Source organism: Cetorhinus maximus, chromosome 5 (genome assembly GCF_964194155.1).
Source record: "Cetorhinus maximus chromosome 5, sCetMax3.hap1.1, whole genome shotgun sequence".
Classification (NCBI taxonomy): domain Eukaryota; kingdom Metazoa; phylum Chordata; class Chondrichthyes; order Lamniformes; family Cetorhinidae; genus Cetorhinus; species Cetorhinus maximus.
In genome coordinates this window covers 72071719-72087114 of record NC_135883.1, presented here as the reverse complement: position 1 = coordinate 72087114, position 15396 = coordinate 72071719, and the positions used below count along the sequence as shown (strand labels likewise).

The following is a 15396-nucleotide window of genomic DNA, read 5'->3' as shown; positions in this document are numbered from 1 at the left end:
CGCATTATGTAGATTTCTTCATTTTTCAAATATGATGCTATCTTCTTACAGAATTGGCTAATTTGCAATACTCATAGGGGAAAATCTTTCAAGAGCAAAGCAATTTCTGCAAAAATGAGGGTATTACTTTAGGCTCATGACCTGACATCAGAGAAGGGTGCTTCAATGTTCCCCCATTGAAGAGGAGATAATCGTACACCACCTTGCTTTGACACTGCAAGTAAATCCAGTATGGCAGCAAACTTGGTTTTGAAAGAGTTCAGAGGATACCTTGGGTTAATCATAACTCGAACATAAGTAAAGATGTATTAAATGTTTCGAGAATGTGATTTCTCTCATCTGCATTCCCATAAAGTATTTTAAATTGAACAGCTGGGATCACAATTCTAAACATCCATATAAGGACAGACAGTAAAGCAAAGTGCTGTCAGATCAAAATGGTTCTGCAGTTAGTGGTCTTTGACCACTATAGTATAAATATAACTATTACGATCAGGTGAGGAGAGATAGAATAGCTCCCCTCTTTTCCCACTCCAAAAAGCTGTTTCTTAAACACAAAAGAGGGTTGGTTGGCTTGTCACATGATCCTCTCTCTCCAATTGACCAGTTACCCAAACATTGCAATGGCCAGTGGATTTCAGGTCCATGGTTTACTGGGTTAGATTATAGCTCAATGAATTCCTTTTTCAGCCAGAGTTTATTTTTTGAGGTGATTACACCTAATGCTTGGTCCCCACCCAGTTGAGTACCCAGGTGATTGTCTGGGTACTTTATGAATGGGTTAGGAGATAACCCATTCACACTCGTTCAAGGTGGTTGTTCCTGATGGGGATTGACTCCACTGCAATAGCTTTGGAACTTGTGAGGTACAGTCATGCAAATGTTCAGCCATCTTAGAAGCTGCTGTTTCAGTCTTTTAAAACTGGTTTTCAGGCAGTAAATACGTAAAGTCATTTTTGATATAAAGCATGGCTTTATAACCCAAACTTTAAGAATTCTTAAGAGTTAATGTTGCAGGTATAGATACTTTATCAGAACCAGAGAAATTAGAGAAGAACAGTATTTAAAAAGGAACAGTGCAAAGGGAAGAGAGGGGAAAAAAGATGCACATACCTAGGAAAGAAGCAACAGAATAAGCCAGAAAGTGTTCACAGTGCAGTCCCCTCTACATTGGGGAGGTCAAATATAAATTAGGTAATTGACTTGTTTAACATGTTCATTCTGTCTGCAAGTGTACCCCCAATTTTTCTGTTGCTTACCGCTTCTCACACTGATCTTTCTATCCTTGTCCTTCTGCAATGTTGCAATGCAGCTCAATGAAAGTTCAAGGAGCAGCATCTTTGTTGAGGGATTCCTTGAGACTTTTCTTGCTCTGCAACTGCAGCCTTGTCAGAAAGCCTATTTATGCCAAGGTTAAGTTAGCAGGACCTTGAGAAACTGAGAGGAAATTTGTGCTGTTTATTTATTAGATACTTTGCAGTACTTTGACCTTAATATTGACTTCAATAATTTCAGACTTTAACTACAGCCCCCATTCTCTCTTCAGCATTGCAAGAATGTGGGATATGTGCATTGCTGTTTTGGGGAAAGTGAGAGACAGATTAGTGTTTAGGATGCCAACCCTCTATCAAAACACTGGTCATAATTTAATGCTCTCCTTTATGTCAAGTTTAGTGGCTGAGGGGGCATTTAATCAGGCGGGAGGGTGGTGGATGGGGAAGGTGCTGCCTTCTTGCCACTGCCTCGATTAAGTCCGTGGCAGGGAGGCTCATGGATGGCCTTCCTAACCCCCTGCCAATTGAGACCCAGTGGCAGGCAGCCAGTCGGGGGACCCCGACATATTAACTTGCAGGCTTCTGGGATCCTGGGAGGGGTGTGTTGCTTTCTTGCTCACAGTTGCTCAGTGCTTGATTGAGGGGCCCAGCATCAGGAAGATTGGGGCCGCTGAGAGCAATCCCCCCAACCTTGCTGCCGACCTCCTTTCTGCATTCCCGCAACCCCCCCCCCCACCATTTCTCACTTGTGCCTGGGTCAGTTAGGTGCATCACCAGCAGCAGCCACCACCTCTCCAATGGTGCTGCTGAGCAATGCAGAGCTGTTGGTCTCTGATTGGCTGGGAGCTCCTGGCAGGTGGGACTTCTGCCCCTGAGGCTCTTGATCCTGGAGAAGACCCACCACTGCCCACTTAAGTGCCTGATTGGTGCTTAATGTAGTGGGACTTGCTGAAAACACGTGACATAGGAATCTTGCCAGCCCTGCAGCCGGCAGGTAAGGCTCCTGTTGCTCCTACTAAATACCACCTACTGTGGTATTGCTGCTTATCTGCTTTCATCTCCAGGCTTTTGGGTCATTAGAGCCTACTTTGTTTTGCAATTTTTTTTTCTGCTTCCATTGCTATGTGGCTTACCAGACACTTTCTCACTGATTAATATATTGCAAATACCTTCATAATGCTTTTGTTGTCTCATGTTACTATAACTTCAACCATTTAACCATCTCCTCTTTCATTCTTAAGAACTATAGGTTATTTTATAGAATCCACTCTTGTCTTCGCTGACAACTTATTGGCTCCTTGTTCTTCATTACATCAACTTGAAAATTCTCATCTTTGCCTACAAATCACTTCAGAACTTTGCTCCAATAGCTGTGAAGCTTCCTTCATTTCTATATCTCTGCTCACAACCTATCATCTTCCAATTCTGTTTCCATATTCCCTTCATTGCATCATCAATGGCAAAGCCTTCTGTCATCCTGACCCCATTTTCTGGACTCTCCCTAAACCTTGCTGCCCTTCTATATCTCCTCTAACCTTTGAAAGCCTTCTTATAACCTACCCTTTCACAGCACCTTACACCACCTCCTCTAACCCCCTTCCTACTCTTGTCCTGGCCACCAGCTGTGAAATGCTTTGTGCTGTTTTACTAGAATAAAGCTGCTATATAAATGCAAGTTTGGTTTTGGGCCACCATGATTCAGGGATTGGAGGGGTACAGCATAAATTCACCAAAATTATACCAAGGTTTAGAGTTAAATTATGAGGGCAGGTCACACAAACTTGGTTTGTATTCCTTTAAGTTCAGATGACTGAGTAGTGAACTATTTGAGATATTTAAAATGAACAAAACAATCCGTGGAGTAGATATAGAGGAGTTATTTCCTTTGGTGGGAGAATCCAGAACAAGGAGGCACAATCTTAAAATTAAAAGCTGGCCATTCAGGAGTGAAATTGGGAAGTATTTCTTCCTCAAAAAGTATAGCGGAAATCTAGAATTCTTTCTCTCAAAAGGTTGTGGATTTTCAGTCAACTGAAATTTTAAGGACTGAAGAGTCCAGGAGTTCAGGAGATTGAGACATTTTTTAAAATTAGGTAATGATATCAAGAGGTATGTATCAAAGATGGCCAATGGAATTGAGGTACAGATCAGCCATGATCTGGTGAAATGGCAAAACAGGCTTGAGAGGCTGAATGACCTGCTCCTGGTCCTATGTTCCTACTTTGTAGTCAGGTCATGTAAACAACATAATCAGTTAAAATTCTTGGAAATTATTTCCAAAAGTAAAAGTTTAAAGTTCTAGGAATAAACTGCCAAGCAACGTACCAGAGAAAAACACAGACAAAATATAATTAGATGCCATCCTGAGAGAGACTGATGGGAGGAGTATCAGTGGGATGAATGCCCTTTTCTTATCTCTGGTTCTTAAAATATATTTTAAAAAGTATTCCAAATAATACAGCACCAATGATACTAGGTTACAGGATTGATTTACATTTTTAGCTGTCATTCATATATATTTGGATTATCGACATATAGTATTTGAACAACTTTAAAAGGAATCTATACTATCTGCTTCATTTCTCATTCACTGCCTTTACTTGACCTGATTACAGAAAGGAAATGTTCATCTTTGTGAGCATCATTAATTGGTAAAGTCACAATGCCAAAATTAATTTGTACTTACATTTTTCACATCCAAATTTAACCTAACGCTGTGACAAGAAAGCAAACATTGGCAAACATCCCATTGTTGCTTACAGTTTTCCCCACCTTTAACCCAAAACTTGTAACTCCAAGGCAAGAGTCCTATCAACAAAGGAGAGCTGACACTTTGAATAAAATACTGCTTTAAGGATCACCCGCAAAGGGGCTTGAAATCTGCTCTTGTCCTTTAGGACAGGGTTATCCAAACTACGGTTTATTGGCCAGCTCCAACCCTTGAGCCCTGGCAACCTTGTCACAAAGATCAGGTGATAGATATATTAAATGCTCTGTTGGTTTAATAATCTCTATTAAAACATCTGATACAAATGCTGATGCCAACTAGTTGCATTGTTAGCTGTAAGCTAAATTTCTAATACAAAACTTGCTGTAAACTAAATAGTCAATGAAAGTCTTGAATGCCCATGGTATCAATTCTTTATCATGTGCAAAATGAGTATGTTAACATAGATGTGTACTTCAAAAGCAACATTACATCTGTGTCTGTGTTTTTGATGACTTTGCTAGGAAAGAATTAATTTGTTTTCATGCACTTTGTATCATATTTCAACAGTAACTGACTTGAGAATGGCTATTAAGTTACTTTGGACTTTATTGTATGGCAATTCAGGACATGTTTAAGTGGAATCTTATAAATCTTGATATCTATGGTAGAAATTTGATTTAGGCTGCATATATGTGGTGGGGGGGAGAGAGAGAAAGAAGAAAAAAAATGGTCTAATGCCTTTGAAGTTCCAACAGATATTCTGTAATTTATGTTATATTACTGTCTTACAACGTGTATTGAATATACTGTTCCTCCGTAATAGTGACATAAAACCTAATCTGACTTTACAAATTACATGGTAGAGCAACACTTCCTGTTCATCACAAAACCATTTGATTGCACATAAAACAAAGCTGAAAGATGGATTAAATTGCCTCCACAATCCAAACTGCAACTGTGTACATATGTCACACACAATTCAGGCTGCACAAAGACTTGATGAGAGCAATATTCACATTCACCACTTGGACTCATTCATTCTCTTTTATTGCCACTAGGCTTGACTATTCCAACACTCTCCTGACAAGCCTCCAATCATACATCCTCCATAACTGGAGCTCATCTGAAATGCTACCATCTGTACTACCAAGTTCCTGTGCACCAAATTCCATTGGCCCATGTATTCACTGATTAAATTGGCTTCTGGTCATCCAATGCCTTGATTTTAAAATTCTGATCCTTGTGTTCAACTCCCTGCATGGCCTCACCCCTTCCTATCACAGTCTCCAGTTGCCTTCTGCCTCCAATCCTCCAAGAACTCTGCATTCCTCCAATGTTGGCCTCTTTTGTATCTCACACTCTTGTGCTCCATCATTTCATCTGTACCTTCGGTCAACTAGGTGTTAGGCTCTAGAATTCCCTCCCTAAATCTCACCTCCTTTGTCCTTTTAAGGTGCTCTTAAAATTTACCTCTTTGACAAAGTGTTTAGTCACCTATCCCAATATTTTATCCTTTGGCTGTGTTAACTCCCCAGTCCCCCTCCCCTTTTATGCTCCTGTGGGCTTGGGATGTTTCGTTACGTTAAAGGCGCTACATAAATGCAAGTTGTTATTGTTGGGCGGTAAATTGGTGGAGGGGATAACCTGTCCTTAATAGAACCTGCCTGAATTTTATTTTCATTGACTGGCGGATATGTTTGAATTTTCAGCCTCTGAAATTCTTCAGACTGATAAATGACTCCCGATTATTATTAAATTATGCTATGGATTTATGCTAAGGATTGGCTTGAAAGTGGTCAGACTTCATTCATTGGTATCTAGCAGAAAGAAGAAACGTCAGCCTTGGTGGGTCCAAATACATGACCAAGAAGTTCAATGCCATTATGCCAATTTGTTCCATGTCCCTATAAATTCAGCTCTTCTGTTGTAGCAAACTTCTTTAATTCCAGTGAGAACACTGGCAGACCATGAAGCCACGCTGCTTAAAGAGTATAAATGGACACTTTTCAACAGAACATCATGAGCGATTGGATGACCAGCTCAGCGAGCGGATTTAACGGCGATTTCAAGCTGAAGTCGAAGCGCTGTGTGATCCCAAACTGGCAAGGCAGATCACTCCAGGAGGCATGGAAAGCGCTGACTGCCGCATCCAATGCACCCCAAAGTCCCGCATTCGGTACCTGACCTCTCTTCCACCCCATTGAAAGGCGTTCAACTGGAACAGCTGAACGTCAGCCTGGGAGCTTCCCTTCAGTGTGGCAGCAGCAGCCCACTTTCAAACCCCAAAGGGAGCTCCCCGGCTCCTGTAGCACTGACTGAGCCGCGCCCCTCCGGTGCTGACCCCGGCCGCTGTCTGTGCTGCGAGTGGCTGCGCTCCCGCCGCGGGTAGGGCGGGCTGCTGCCGCCTCCTGTCCGTCAAAACCATTTCCCTCACTCAGGGACAGCAAACCGAGCCGAGGCGGGCAGCTCCACACCAACTACTTTGCACTCGCCAACTATGGACGCTTTAAAGTCGGCTGGCCGGGCGCTGATTCGGAGCCCCAGTATTAGCCGGCAGAGCTGGGGGATGGCCAGGCACCAGAGTAAGTTTCTGTGTTGGTGAAATTGCCGGCTCGGTACAATGACACCGTCTCCGGTGGCTGAGGAGGCGGCTGGCGGCGAGCATCTGCTCACACCTATTGGGTGGGGAGGGGGAGAATTCCGAGGCTACCCTTTCAAAAAGAAAGCTTCAGCTGGAGACTTGGATGGTTTATGCTGTAATGTTTGTTTCTTGTTTATAAAATGCAACATTAAAGTCGCTGCTTTGTATTATTCGGGCCTTTCTTTCGTACAATTAGAACAGGGCAGGTTTCTCTGGGTCCATGTGCCCGCCTCATTCTGTTTTAGATTTATGTTTTTTTACCCTTTGATCGTGTTTGGTGAAAATAATTTCAATAATGATGTGGTTATCTATGTTGTGCCTTAACCTTTTCATAAAAATATCCGTACTTGTACACTCAGCGTGTTTGTTTTAATAAGCAAACGTAAACTGTAACAAGTGCAATCGAATAGGCTGGAGTTCAGCTGCTTGGTAATGAAATTTTGTAGTTTGTGATTCTGGATTGAATGGGCTGGAGTTATTTTTCGCCGAGTGGCATTTGTAGAAATTTCAGTTTCACTCAGCTGTTGTTTGATTGTTTGCCTTAGGGTGAATCTAATTATAAACTGAGCACAGTCGAGACAAGATAGACACGAATGGCTTTTCTTACTCTTTTTGCATGGTTTAGCTTTTTCAAGCAACTACCATTTCATATCTAAATAGAAATATACAAAAAGGATAGGTTGTGCATGTGATCAGAAAAAGCAACTACTTTGTCCTTCAAGGTGAAGATGTTCATCATCTGGGGTGTCTGGCCTGGTTCTGGTGGCTACATAGGTGACCGCTAAGGCCGATCTGTGCCCTGAAAGTTCTACTACAATTAGGACAGGATACCACAGACGATTGAGTTTTGGATGAGTTGCTGGATTGGGATTTCCTCTCCTCCTTGCATTTTCTCTCTGCCCCTAACACGTGCTTGGTTTTGAAGGAGGCCACACTTTCTTTGATTACAGCAGGTGCAGCAATCCTGGGTGAACTTCTCCCAGGACTCAAAGTCAAAATCAAAACTCCTAAGCAAAGCCTTCAGAGTTTCCTGATAACGCTTCCTTTGACTGCTATGAGAGCATATACCAGACTCGAGCACTCTGTAGAAGATTCACTTTGGTAAGCGGGTGTCAGACATTCTGGCTATGTGACCAGTCCAATTCAGTTGTGATTGTCTCAATATGGTGTGGATGCTTAGCCAGTTCAGGTGAGCACCTCAGTGCCTGGTATTTTATCCTGCCGTCTGATCTTCAGAAGCTTCTGAAGGCCATTCTAGTGAAAGTATTTGAGCCTCTTGGCATGATGCTGGCACACAGTCTGAGTCTCGTATGCATAGAGCAGAGTGGGCATGACTATTGTGCTATAGATTTTCAGTTCAGTAGGCAAACTTAATTCTCTTCATTCCCACACTGATAGTTGAAGTCTGCTGAAGGTTACACTTGCTTCAGTAATTCTGACATATGTTTCATTGTCAAATTAGACAGCTCGAGACAGTGTGCTGCCAAGGTAAGTGAACTATCCACTGCTGGCAGTGGTCATTGACTGAAATCTTGGGTTTGAGATGGGGCTTTCCTGGAGCAGGCTTATATATTACTTCAATTTTCGTCATGCTGATTGTAAAGCCAAAGTTGTCCCATGTATTGGAGAACAAGTCCATGCTATATTGCATGTCCAGCTCTGAACCGGCAGCTAGTGGACAGTCATCAGCAAACAAGAAATTACATAGCATGTCCTGGAGTTGTCTCAGATGGAGCAACTTCTCATCCATGCAATATCTGATTTTCAATGCCAGAATCACCATCATGGAAGGCATACAATGAAAACAAGTTGAAGAGAATTGGCAAACACGCAGCCCTATTTAATTCCATTAGTGACAGGGAATGGGTCAGAAAACTCACCATCATCCAAGACACACTTGTGCATACTGCCATGGAATTGTTGAACCCTTGTGATAAAGCACTATTGGCTTCAAAGCCACTATTAGTCAAGTTAATCTCAATGGAGTTAGGTTGACAGTTTGAACGTACTGAAGGTGTGGTGTTAATGCTTATCTATGGGTTAAAATACTTTGTGATTATATTTGTCTCTTAATTTGGGAATGGCAAATATCACATACCATTACATATTTATGATATGTAGGAGTGTTAGATCTCAATAAAGTTATCTTTGGGCTGCATCTTCCGGTTGGCGAGCAGGGGCGGGGCCTGCTCGCCGACATGTAAAATGACACGGGCAGGCGTCCCGGCATCACCCTGCATCATTTAAATTTTCAGTTCAGTGGGCGCGCAGCCGGCTCGGCTGCACACCTACCGAACTGTCAACGGCTACTTACGGCGTTTGAAAAACTAATTAAGCCAATTAATGGACCTGTTTCTGAAAAAACATGAAACCTCAACCACGGGCAGGATGAGGTTTCATGAGGGACTTAAAAATTTCAGAATATTTTAAAATAAAAATTATGGACATACCCCAGCTCATGTGACAGTGTCACACGAGGGGACATGTCAGTAAATTTTTTTCTATTCTTCAAACTGCTTTTCACATTTGAGCTGATCTTCCTGAGGCAGCACCTTCCCTCAGGGAGATCTGTGCGCTCTTTCACGTGCATGCGCAGAAGAGTGCACTCCCGGCTCAGGGAATTGTGTCCCCCCCCCCCCCCCCCCCCCACCTGCACAGGGAGCGCACAGCACTCCCGAGCGGACGTCACGCTGGGCGGGCCTTAAATGGCCCACCCGCATAAAATGGCGGCGCACCCCTAACCAGGGGCGTCGATCGGGAACCCGTCCGCTCCTGCACACCCCCCTCCTGTCCCCGCCCCTCCGACAGGGGGAAAATGTTGCCCTTTAAATTGATACCATAGTCCAAAACTTAAAAATGTATTTTTTAGATTTGTGGATGTATTGTTTTAAGTTTCTGATAAAGGATCCCACCCACAATATTAATCCTAATCACTATAGATCTTGACTAGGCTCCCTTCCCTGCTATTTTAGGAGAAGTTATTTTTGCAGTATAAGAAATATTACCATTGCTTTCTTTCAATATAACTGGTTTTGACCAGGAAATTTTTAGATGTACATTAGTTGAGGTGGTCTGGAATATGAATTCAAAAAAGTGTACATGCTGCTTCCAAAAAAGGATATTTGTGATAACGCTACCAATCTTGTTGAAGACCCACATCCAAAAGTCCTAGTTTTAGTTTTTGGTTGTAAAATTGTATGAAGGTAGAAAGATTGTTTTATTATTAGAATGAATCTACAGAAGATGCACATGTAAAGTCCATGGTTTAGGTATTACAGAAGTTTTGTCTTTAGATTTAATTGAAGGGTGTCTGCTATTTGTAATAGCCTGAAGCTACTGAGTCTTGCCATGAATTTTATGTTTCTCTACAATTGGGCTGCTGATTAACAAGATGGATCAGGGTTCATGATTTTAAGCTACAGAAATCTTCGAGATGAATGTTACTTGAATAATTAGCTTATAGATTAGAGTACTACAAAAATTGCAGAATTCAAAATGAGTACAATACTTGGGCAACCCTATCTATCTCGCACACGCTCTCTCTCTCTCTCTCTCACACACTCTCTCTTGCTCTCTCTCGCACTCGCGCTCTCCCTCTCTCTCTCTCTCTCTCTTGCTCTCTCTCTCGATCTCTCTCCAGGCACTATGCCCTTAGGTGTTGGCTACCATGGGCTTCCATGTGTTGGTCCATGGTTATGATTGGCAAGGTACTACAGTGGTTTGCCAGGGCAACCCTATAAGTGGACCTAATCATATAGTGAAATAAATCCGTTGAACGTGGTTCTTATGCCAAGATAAAAGGCGATTGGTTGTCAAGTGGTGTCTAGTCTATAATTGAGCTTTTCTATCCAAATATAAAATGTAAAATAGAAATTGAATTGCAGGAAACGTGACTATCCGTTCGCTACACTTAGTAATTTTTTGGGAGGGGTTGAAGAGAAGAGTTGGTATTGGAAGATTTAAATGCTTATATTGTGCTCTGTAAATTATTTTACTAGCCTGTCCCAATAAACCTTCCCATTTAGTAAAATAACTTTTATTTGACTTAATATCCCTTAATTCTTATAGTAGAATAGTAAAGTGATGTCATTGCTAGCCTTCAACCTATCTGTCATGTTTGCTATTTTTTTCAACTGGGTACATCTCCAGTACTGTGATTTGAGTACTCCCAGTATAGGTGGTCTGGACATAATGCTGTGCTGACATGAATGTTATTGCAGCAAGATTTATCAGTATACACAAGAAGAATATAATCATTTGCATTTTTCTCCCACTGCTTTCTCTTGTCACTTGCCGTCACTCCCCTCTCTTTCTTTCTGAAGATATTGGCATCTTTGCTCATATATATTGTTTCACAGGTACCAGTGCCTTAAGGTACTTCATGCAAGTCATTACTCGTTTGTGGTAATGAGTGTTGACAGACTTTGAATCCTATGCAGCATCATACAGGAGTCTATTGCCTATCACCCGATACATTTCCATCATGGGTCACCGGATATTTCTCAGAAACAGGCGCTTTAACTTTTATTTTGTTTTCAGGATGTAGGTGATGCTGAGAAGACAGGTTTTATTGCTCATTGCTGGTTACCATGAGAAGGTGGTGGTGATTCTTCCCCTTGATGTTCTCCAATGCTGATGGTGGGGATTTGGGGGACTTTGATCCAATTTGAAATTCATGGATTGATGCTTTGTTCAAGATGGTCTTTATGTGGCTTGAATGTCCATGGCATTCCATAATTTGCCATTTGTCAGTCAAGTTTGGATGTTTTTCAGCTCCTGCTTTGGCTGGCTGTTTTCAGCTCCTTGCACTATCATAGAACAATCCCACTTCTGAAGTAATGATGGAGGGAAAGTCATTGATCAGGAACCTGAAAATGATTGAACCAAGCACTTGAGCTATTTGTTTTTCCTTTCCAGCTTGGGGATGCTCACTGTAGTTCAAATACTGCTGTCACTGCCCTATTTTGAACAGTTACCTTGCCAGAAACTAGTGATCAAGTCTTGGGGCTGGATTTTGGCAGAGTTGGGAAAACTTCATACTGAGTTCAAGCAAACCCCATTTGGGCTGTTCCAAGGGCCATGGGGGTGTCACAGATTGATGGAGTAGATGTAAATGCCCTTGAAAGGTGGATAACATCTATTTAAATGTCATGACCTGAACTCCAATGCTCTTTAAGGTTGGGGGCTGGTAGGTAGTTTTAAAAAAAAAGTTTAACAGTCAGTGAGTTTTTATCGACAGGCCATCTGGTGTAAGTTGGAAAAAACTGTACATTATTTGTTTCAGTTGAGTTCTTTGACATTTTGCAAGAGTTGTTACATAATGAATGCTTGGCTGAATTTCAGAATCTACAGTTATCTCAATTGGGTGTTCTGAGTTCACAGTTTGACAGTTTTTTTAAAGAGGCTATTAAAGGACGTGCTGCCTTTGTCACTACTGAATAATCATTTTGTTATTTTATAAGAAATTGAACATTGAGATCTAAAAGCTTTTTTAGATTTAGAAATTTAATTTTTCTTCATCTCTACATGACTCCTGAGGTCTGCCCATGGTGTTGTACTAAGTGAATGGGTATGGAGGTGCCATGGGGATTATGAGAGGACAGGGGGAAGCATAAGTTGGCTTGGAGCAGCCATTTGAGTGGCCATGAGGATGACATAGGTGGGGGTTGGGGGGTGGGGGGTGGTGAAGACTAGAGGACCTAGCAGCTTCTAAAACAACTGAGACAAAGCCCCAGAGAACCATGTGGGTCTTCTAACCAGCCCGCCTTGGTATTCACCTGCTCCCATGGCCACCTATAATCCACTTCGGAGGTCAGTGGGCCTGACTCTATTCCCCGCCTGCGTTCCCTGAGCGAAAATTGGTTCTAACTGGGCTCTTTAAGCCAAGTCAGAAAATTTCCTGACTCAAGCTACCAGCTTTGGCATCTAAAATCCCACTCCTGATACCTCTTAGTCTGTGCTGAGCTACATATTGGATAAACTCAGAGAGCTATTGGTAGAGTCGCAGGTTACTTCAAAAATGTCTGTGACTGTGACAACTGAATGGCTACTAGCAGTGGTTATTTTCTCCAAGTAAGAAAGCTCCAAACATTATTTGAATGGTTGCAGGACTATATTCTTTTATATGCTTGAGTGGCCTTATCATTAAGGAGTCTATTTTATGGGTTTCTTAGCAACGGCAATCAATGAACTAACCATTCAGGAGAACAGGGAAACTGCTTTTGGACTAGAAATGAAGAAATGTTTATATCTAAACGATAAAATCTGGTCCATATATTGCAGTTTTGTGCATACAGTTTCCTTTATAGATAGAGGGGAGTAGAATGTAGTGTAACATAGGGTATTTTCTAAAATTGGAGAGTGAACTTTTATTTTTGATTTTCTAGTTAGCGAGCTTTATTGTTTTGTAAAGATATTAAATGCAAGTTTTATGATTTAAAATGTGTGATTGCAGGCATTCTAAAAATATTTCCAGTAAATGATGAACAGGAACACTTGGTAAAAGCCCCCTGGCATTATTTCAAATTCTGACAAGTGAATGTAACATGACTTGCAAGGAATGTACATTTTTGTAAGACATCATGATGTGTTTTCATTGATCCACTTGATTTCAAAAACTAATTCCAGATATTTTTGTAGTTCCCTGATAACTCAGCGTATTTTTGCAGTAAGAAATTGAATCAATACGAATAATAACAGTAACTAATATTGTGCCTTTAACATAATGAAATGTCCCAAGGCACTTCACAGGAGCATTATAAAACAAAGTATGGCACTGAGCCACATAAGGAGAAATTAGGACAGAAGGTCAAAGGCTTGGTTAAAGAGGTAGGTTTAGAGAAGTGCATTTAGAAGAGGAAAAGTGAGGTAGAGAGGTGAAGAGGTGTAGGGAGGGCATTCCAGAGCTTGGGGCTTAGGCATGGTCACCAATGGTGGAGCAATTATATTTGTGAGTGTACAAAAGGCCAGGTTAGAGGAGTGCTGTTATCTCAGATGGTTTTGCGGTTGGAGAAGATTAGGGAGGTGCAAGGCCATGGAGGGTTTTGAAAACAAGGATGAGAATTTTAAAAATCAAGACGTTGCATAATAAGGAGCACAGGGGTGATAGGGGAATGGGACTTGGTGAGAGTTATGACACAGGCAGTAGAGTTTTGGATGACCTCAAGTTCATGGAGGGTTAAATGTGGGAGAACAGCCAGGGGTGTGTTGGAATAGATGAGTCTTAGAGGTAACAAAGGTGTGGTTGAAGATTTAATCAACAGATGAGCTGAGCTGAGACAGGGACAAAGTCAGGTGGTGTTATGAAGGTGTAAATAGTGATGGTGCGAATATGAGGTCAGAGCTAATCTCGGGATGAAATACACTACCAAGGTTGCAAACAGACTGACTTAAATCTCAGACTGTTGCCAGGGAGAGGGATGGAGTTGGTACCTGTGAAACAGAGTCTGGAGCAGGGACTGAAAACGATGGCTCCAGTCTTCCCAATATATAATTAGAGGAAATTTCTGCTCATTCAGAAAGCTTCCAATTTCTAGTCTGTGCTGTTAAGCTACCTTCACCTAAAGTAGTAGCAAAAATGCTGCCATGGGCTCAGTACCCTGGATTGGAAAAGGGAAAATTGGTAGGGTTTCTGTTCCTGATTGCCAACTGACATCTTTGGAAATGGATGCTAAATGAGCTCAGGATCAGTGTCAGTTGTAATGCCCCCATGAATATCCTTGTACACCCATGCTGTAAATATGCACGAGCTGTGACAGAGGTACAGCCTGCTGAGGAGAATAATGATTTAGGGATACTCATTTACAGTTCAAAGAACATTTACACAACAGTGAAGAAAAAAAAAATCAAGGTTGCTAATTTTGATATGTAAAATTATTTTCTTAGGAAAAGAAGGCAAAATAAAACCAATCAAGATAAACTTTAAGAAAAAAACAATTGAGAGGCTAGATCTGTTTCTGTGGCATTAAAGACTTTTCATTTACACGTCATTGTCTGAAATTAACTTGCTTGGGTCAGAGTCATACTCAGTAACATTGTCAGCTTTGGCTCAGTGGTAACCCTCTGGGCCTCAGTCAGAAGATGTGAGTTCAAGTCCCACAACAGGACCTGACTAAAATACAACAACTTGAATTCAGCTCTTTGGCCACATTTAAAGTGTTTTAAAGTAATATAAGGTGTTAACATAAAGTAATTATTACTCAAATTCGTCATTTAATCTGAAGGAACACTAATTAATAATTGTTTTAAATCTAAGACAACAAGAACGACTTGTATTTACATAATGGCTTTAAGGTAATAAAATGTTCCAAGGCACTTCACAGGAGCATTAGAAAGCAAGTTTGACACTGAGCTTCACAAGGAGATACTAGGACAAATGACCAAAAGTAAAGAGGTAAGATTTTAGGTGTGTATCAAAGGAAGAAAGAGAGATAGGGAGGTAATTCCAGAGCTTAGGGTCTTAGGCAGCTGGAGGCATGGCCATAATGGTGGAGCAAATAAAATTGGGGGTTCTCAAGATGCTAGAATTAGAGGAGTGCAGATATCTTGAAGGGTTGTGAGGCTGGAGGTGATTACAGAGATAGGGAAAGGGGAGGCCGTGGAGAAATTTGAAAACAAAGATGAGAATTTAAAAATTGAGGCATTACTTAACTGGGAACCAATAGAAATGGAAACCATTGTCATGAAATTAGGACTGGTGTGGATCTCTTAACCTTCCCTAAGTTAGGCTTCAAAGGAATTAATGTAACTTGTCATCAGCCTTTGTATTCTTA

The 15396-nt window shown here is 41.4% G+C and overlaps 1 protein-coding gene across 1 annotated transcript in view; it reads left to right on the top strand.

Moving 5' to 3' along the window:
• Positions 1-6330: 6330 nt before the first annotated feature.
• Positions 6331-15396, top strand: part of LOC144680722 (low density lipoprotein receptor adapter protein 1-A-like) — a 156020-nt gene continuing 146954 nt past the window's right edge. The window contains exon 1 of the mRNA XM_078541999.1: positions 6331-6566. Coding sequence (XP_078398125.1) covers positions 6482-6566 — 85 coding nt within the window. The 5' untranslated portion in view covers positions 6331-6481. The remainder of the gene's footprint in view (positions 6567-15396) is intronic.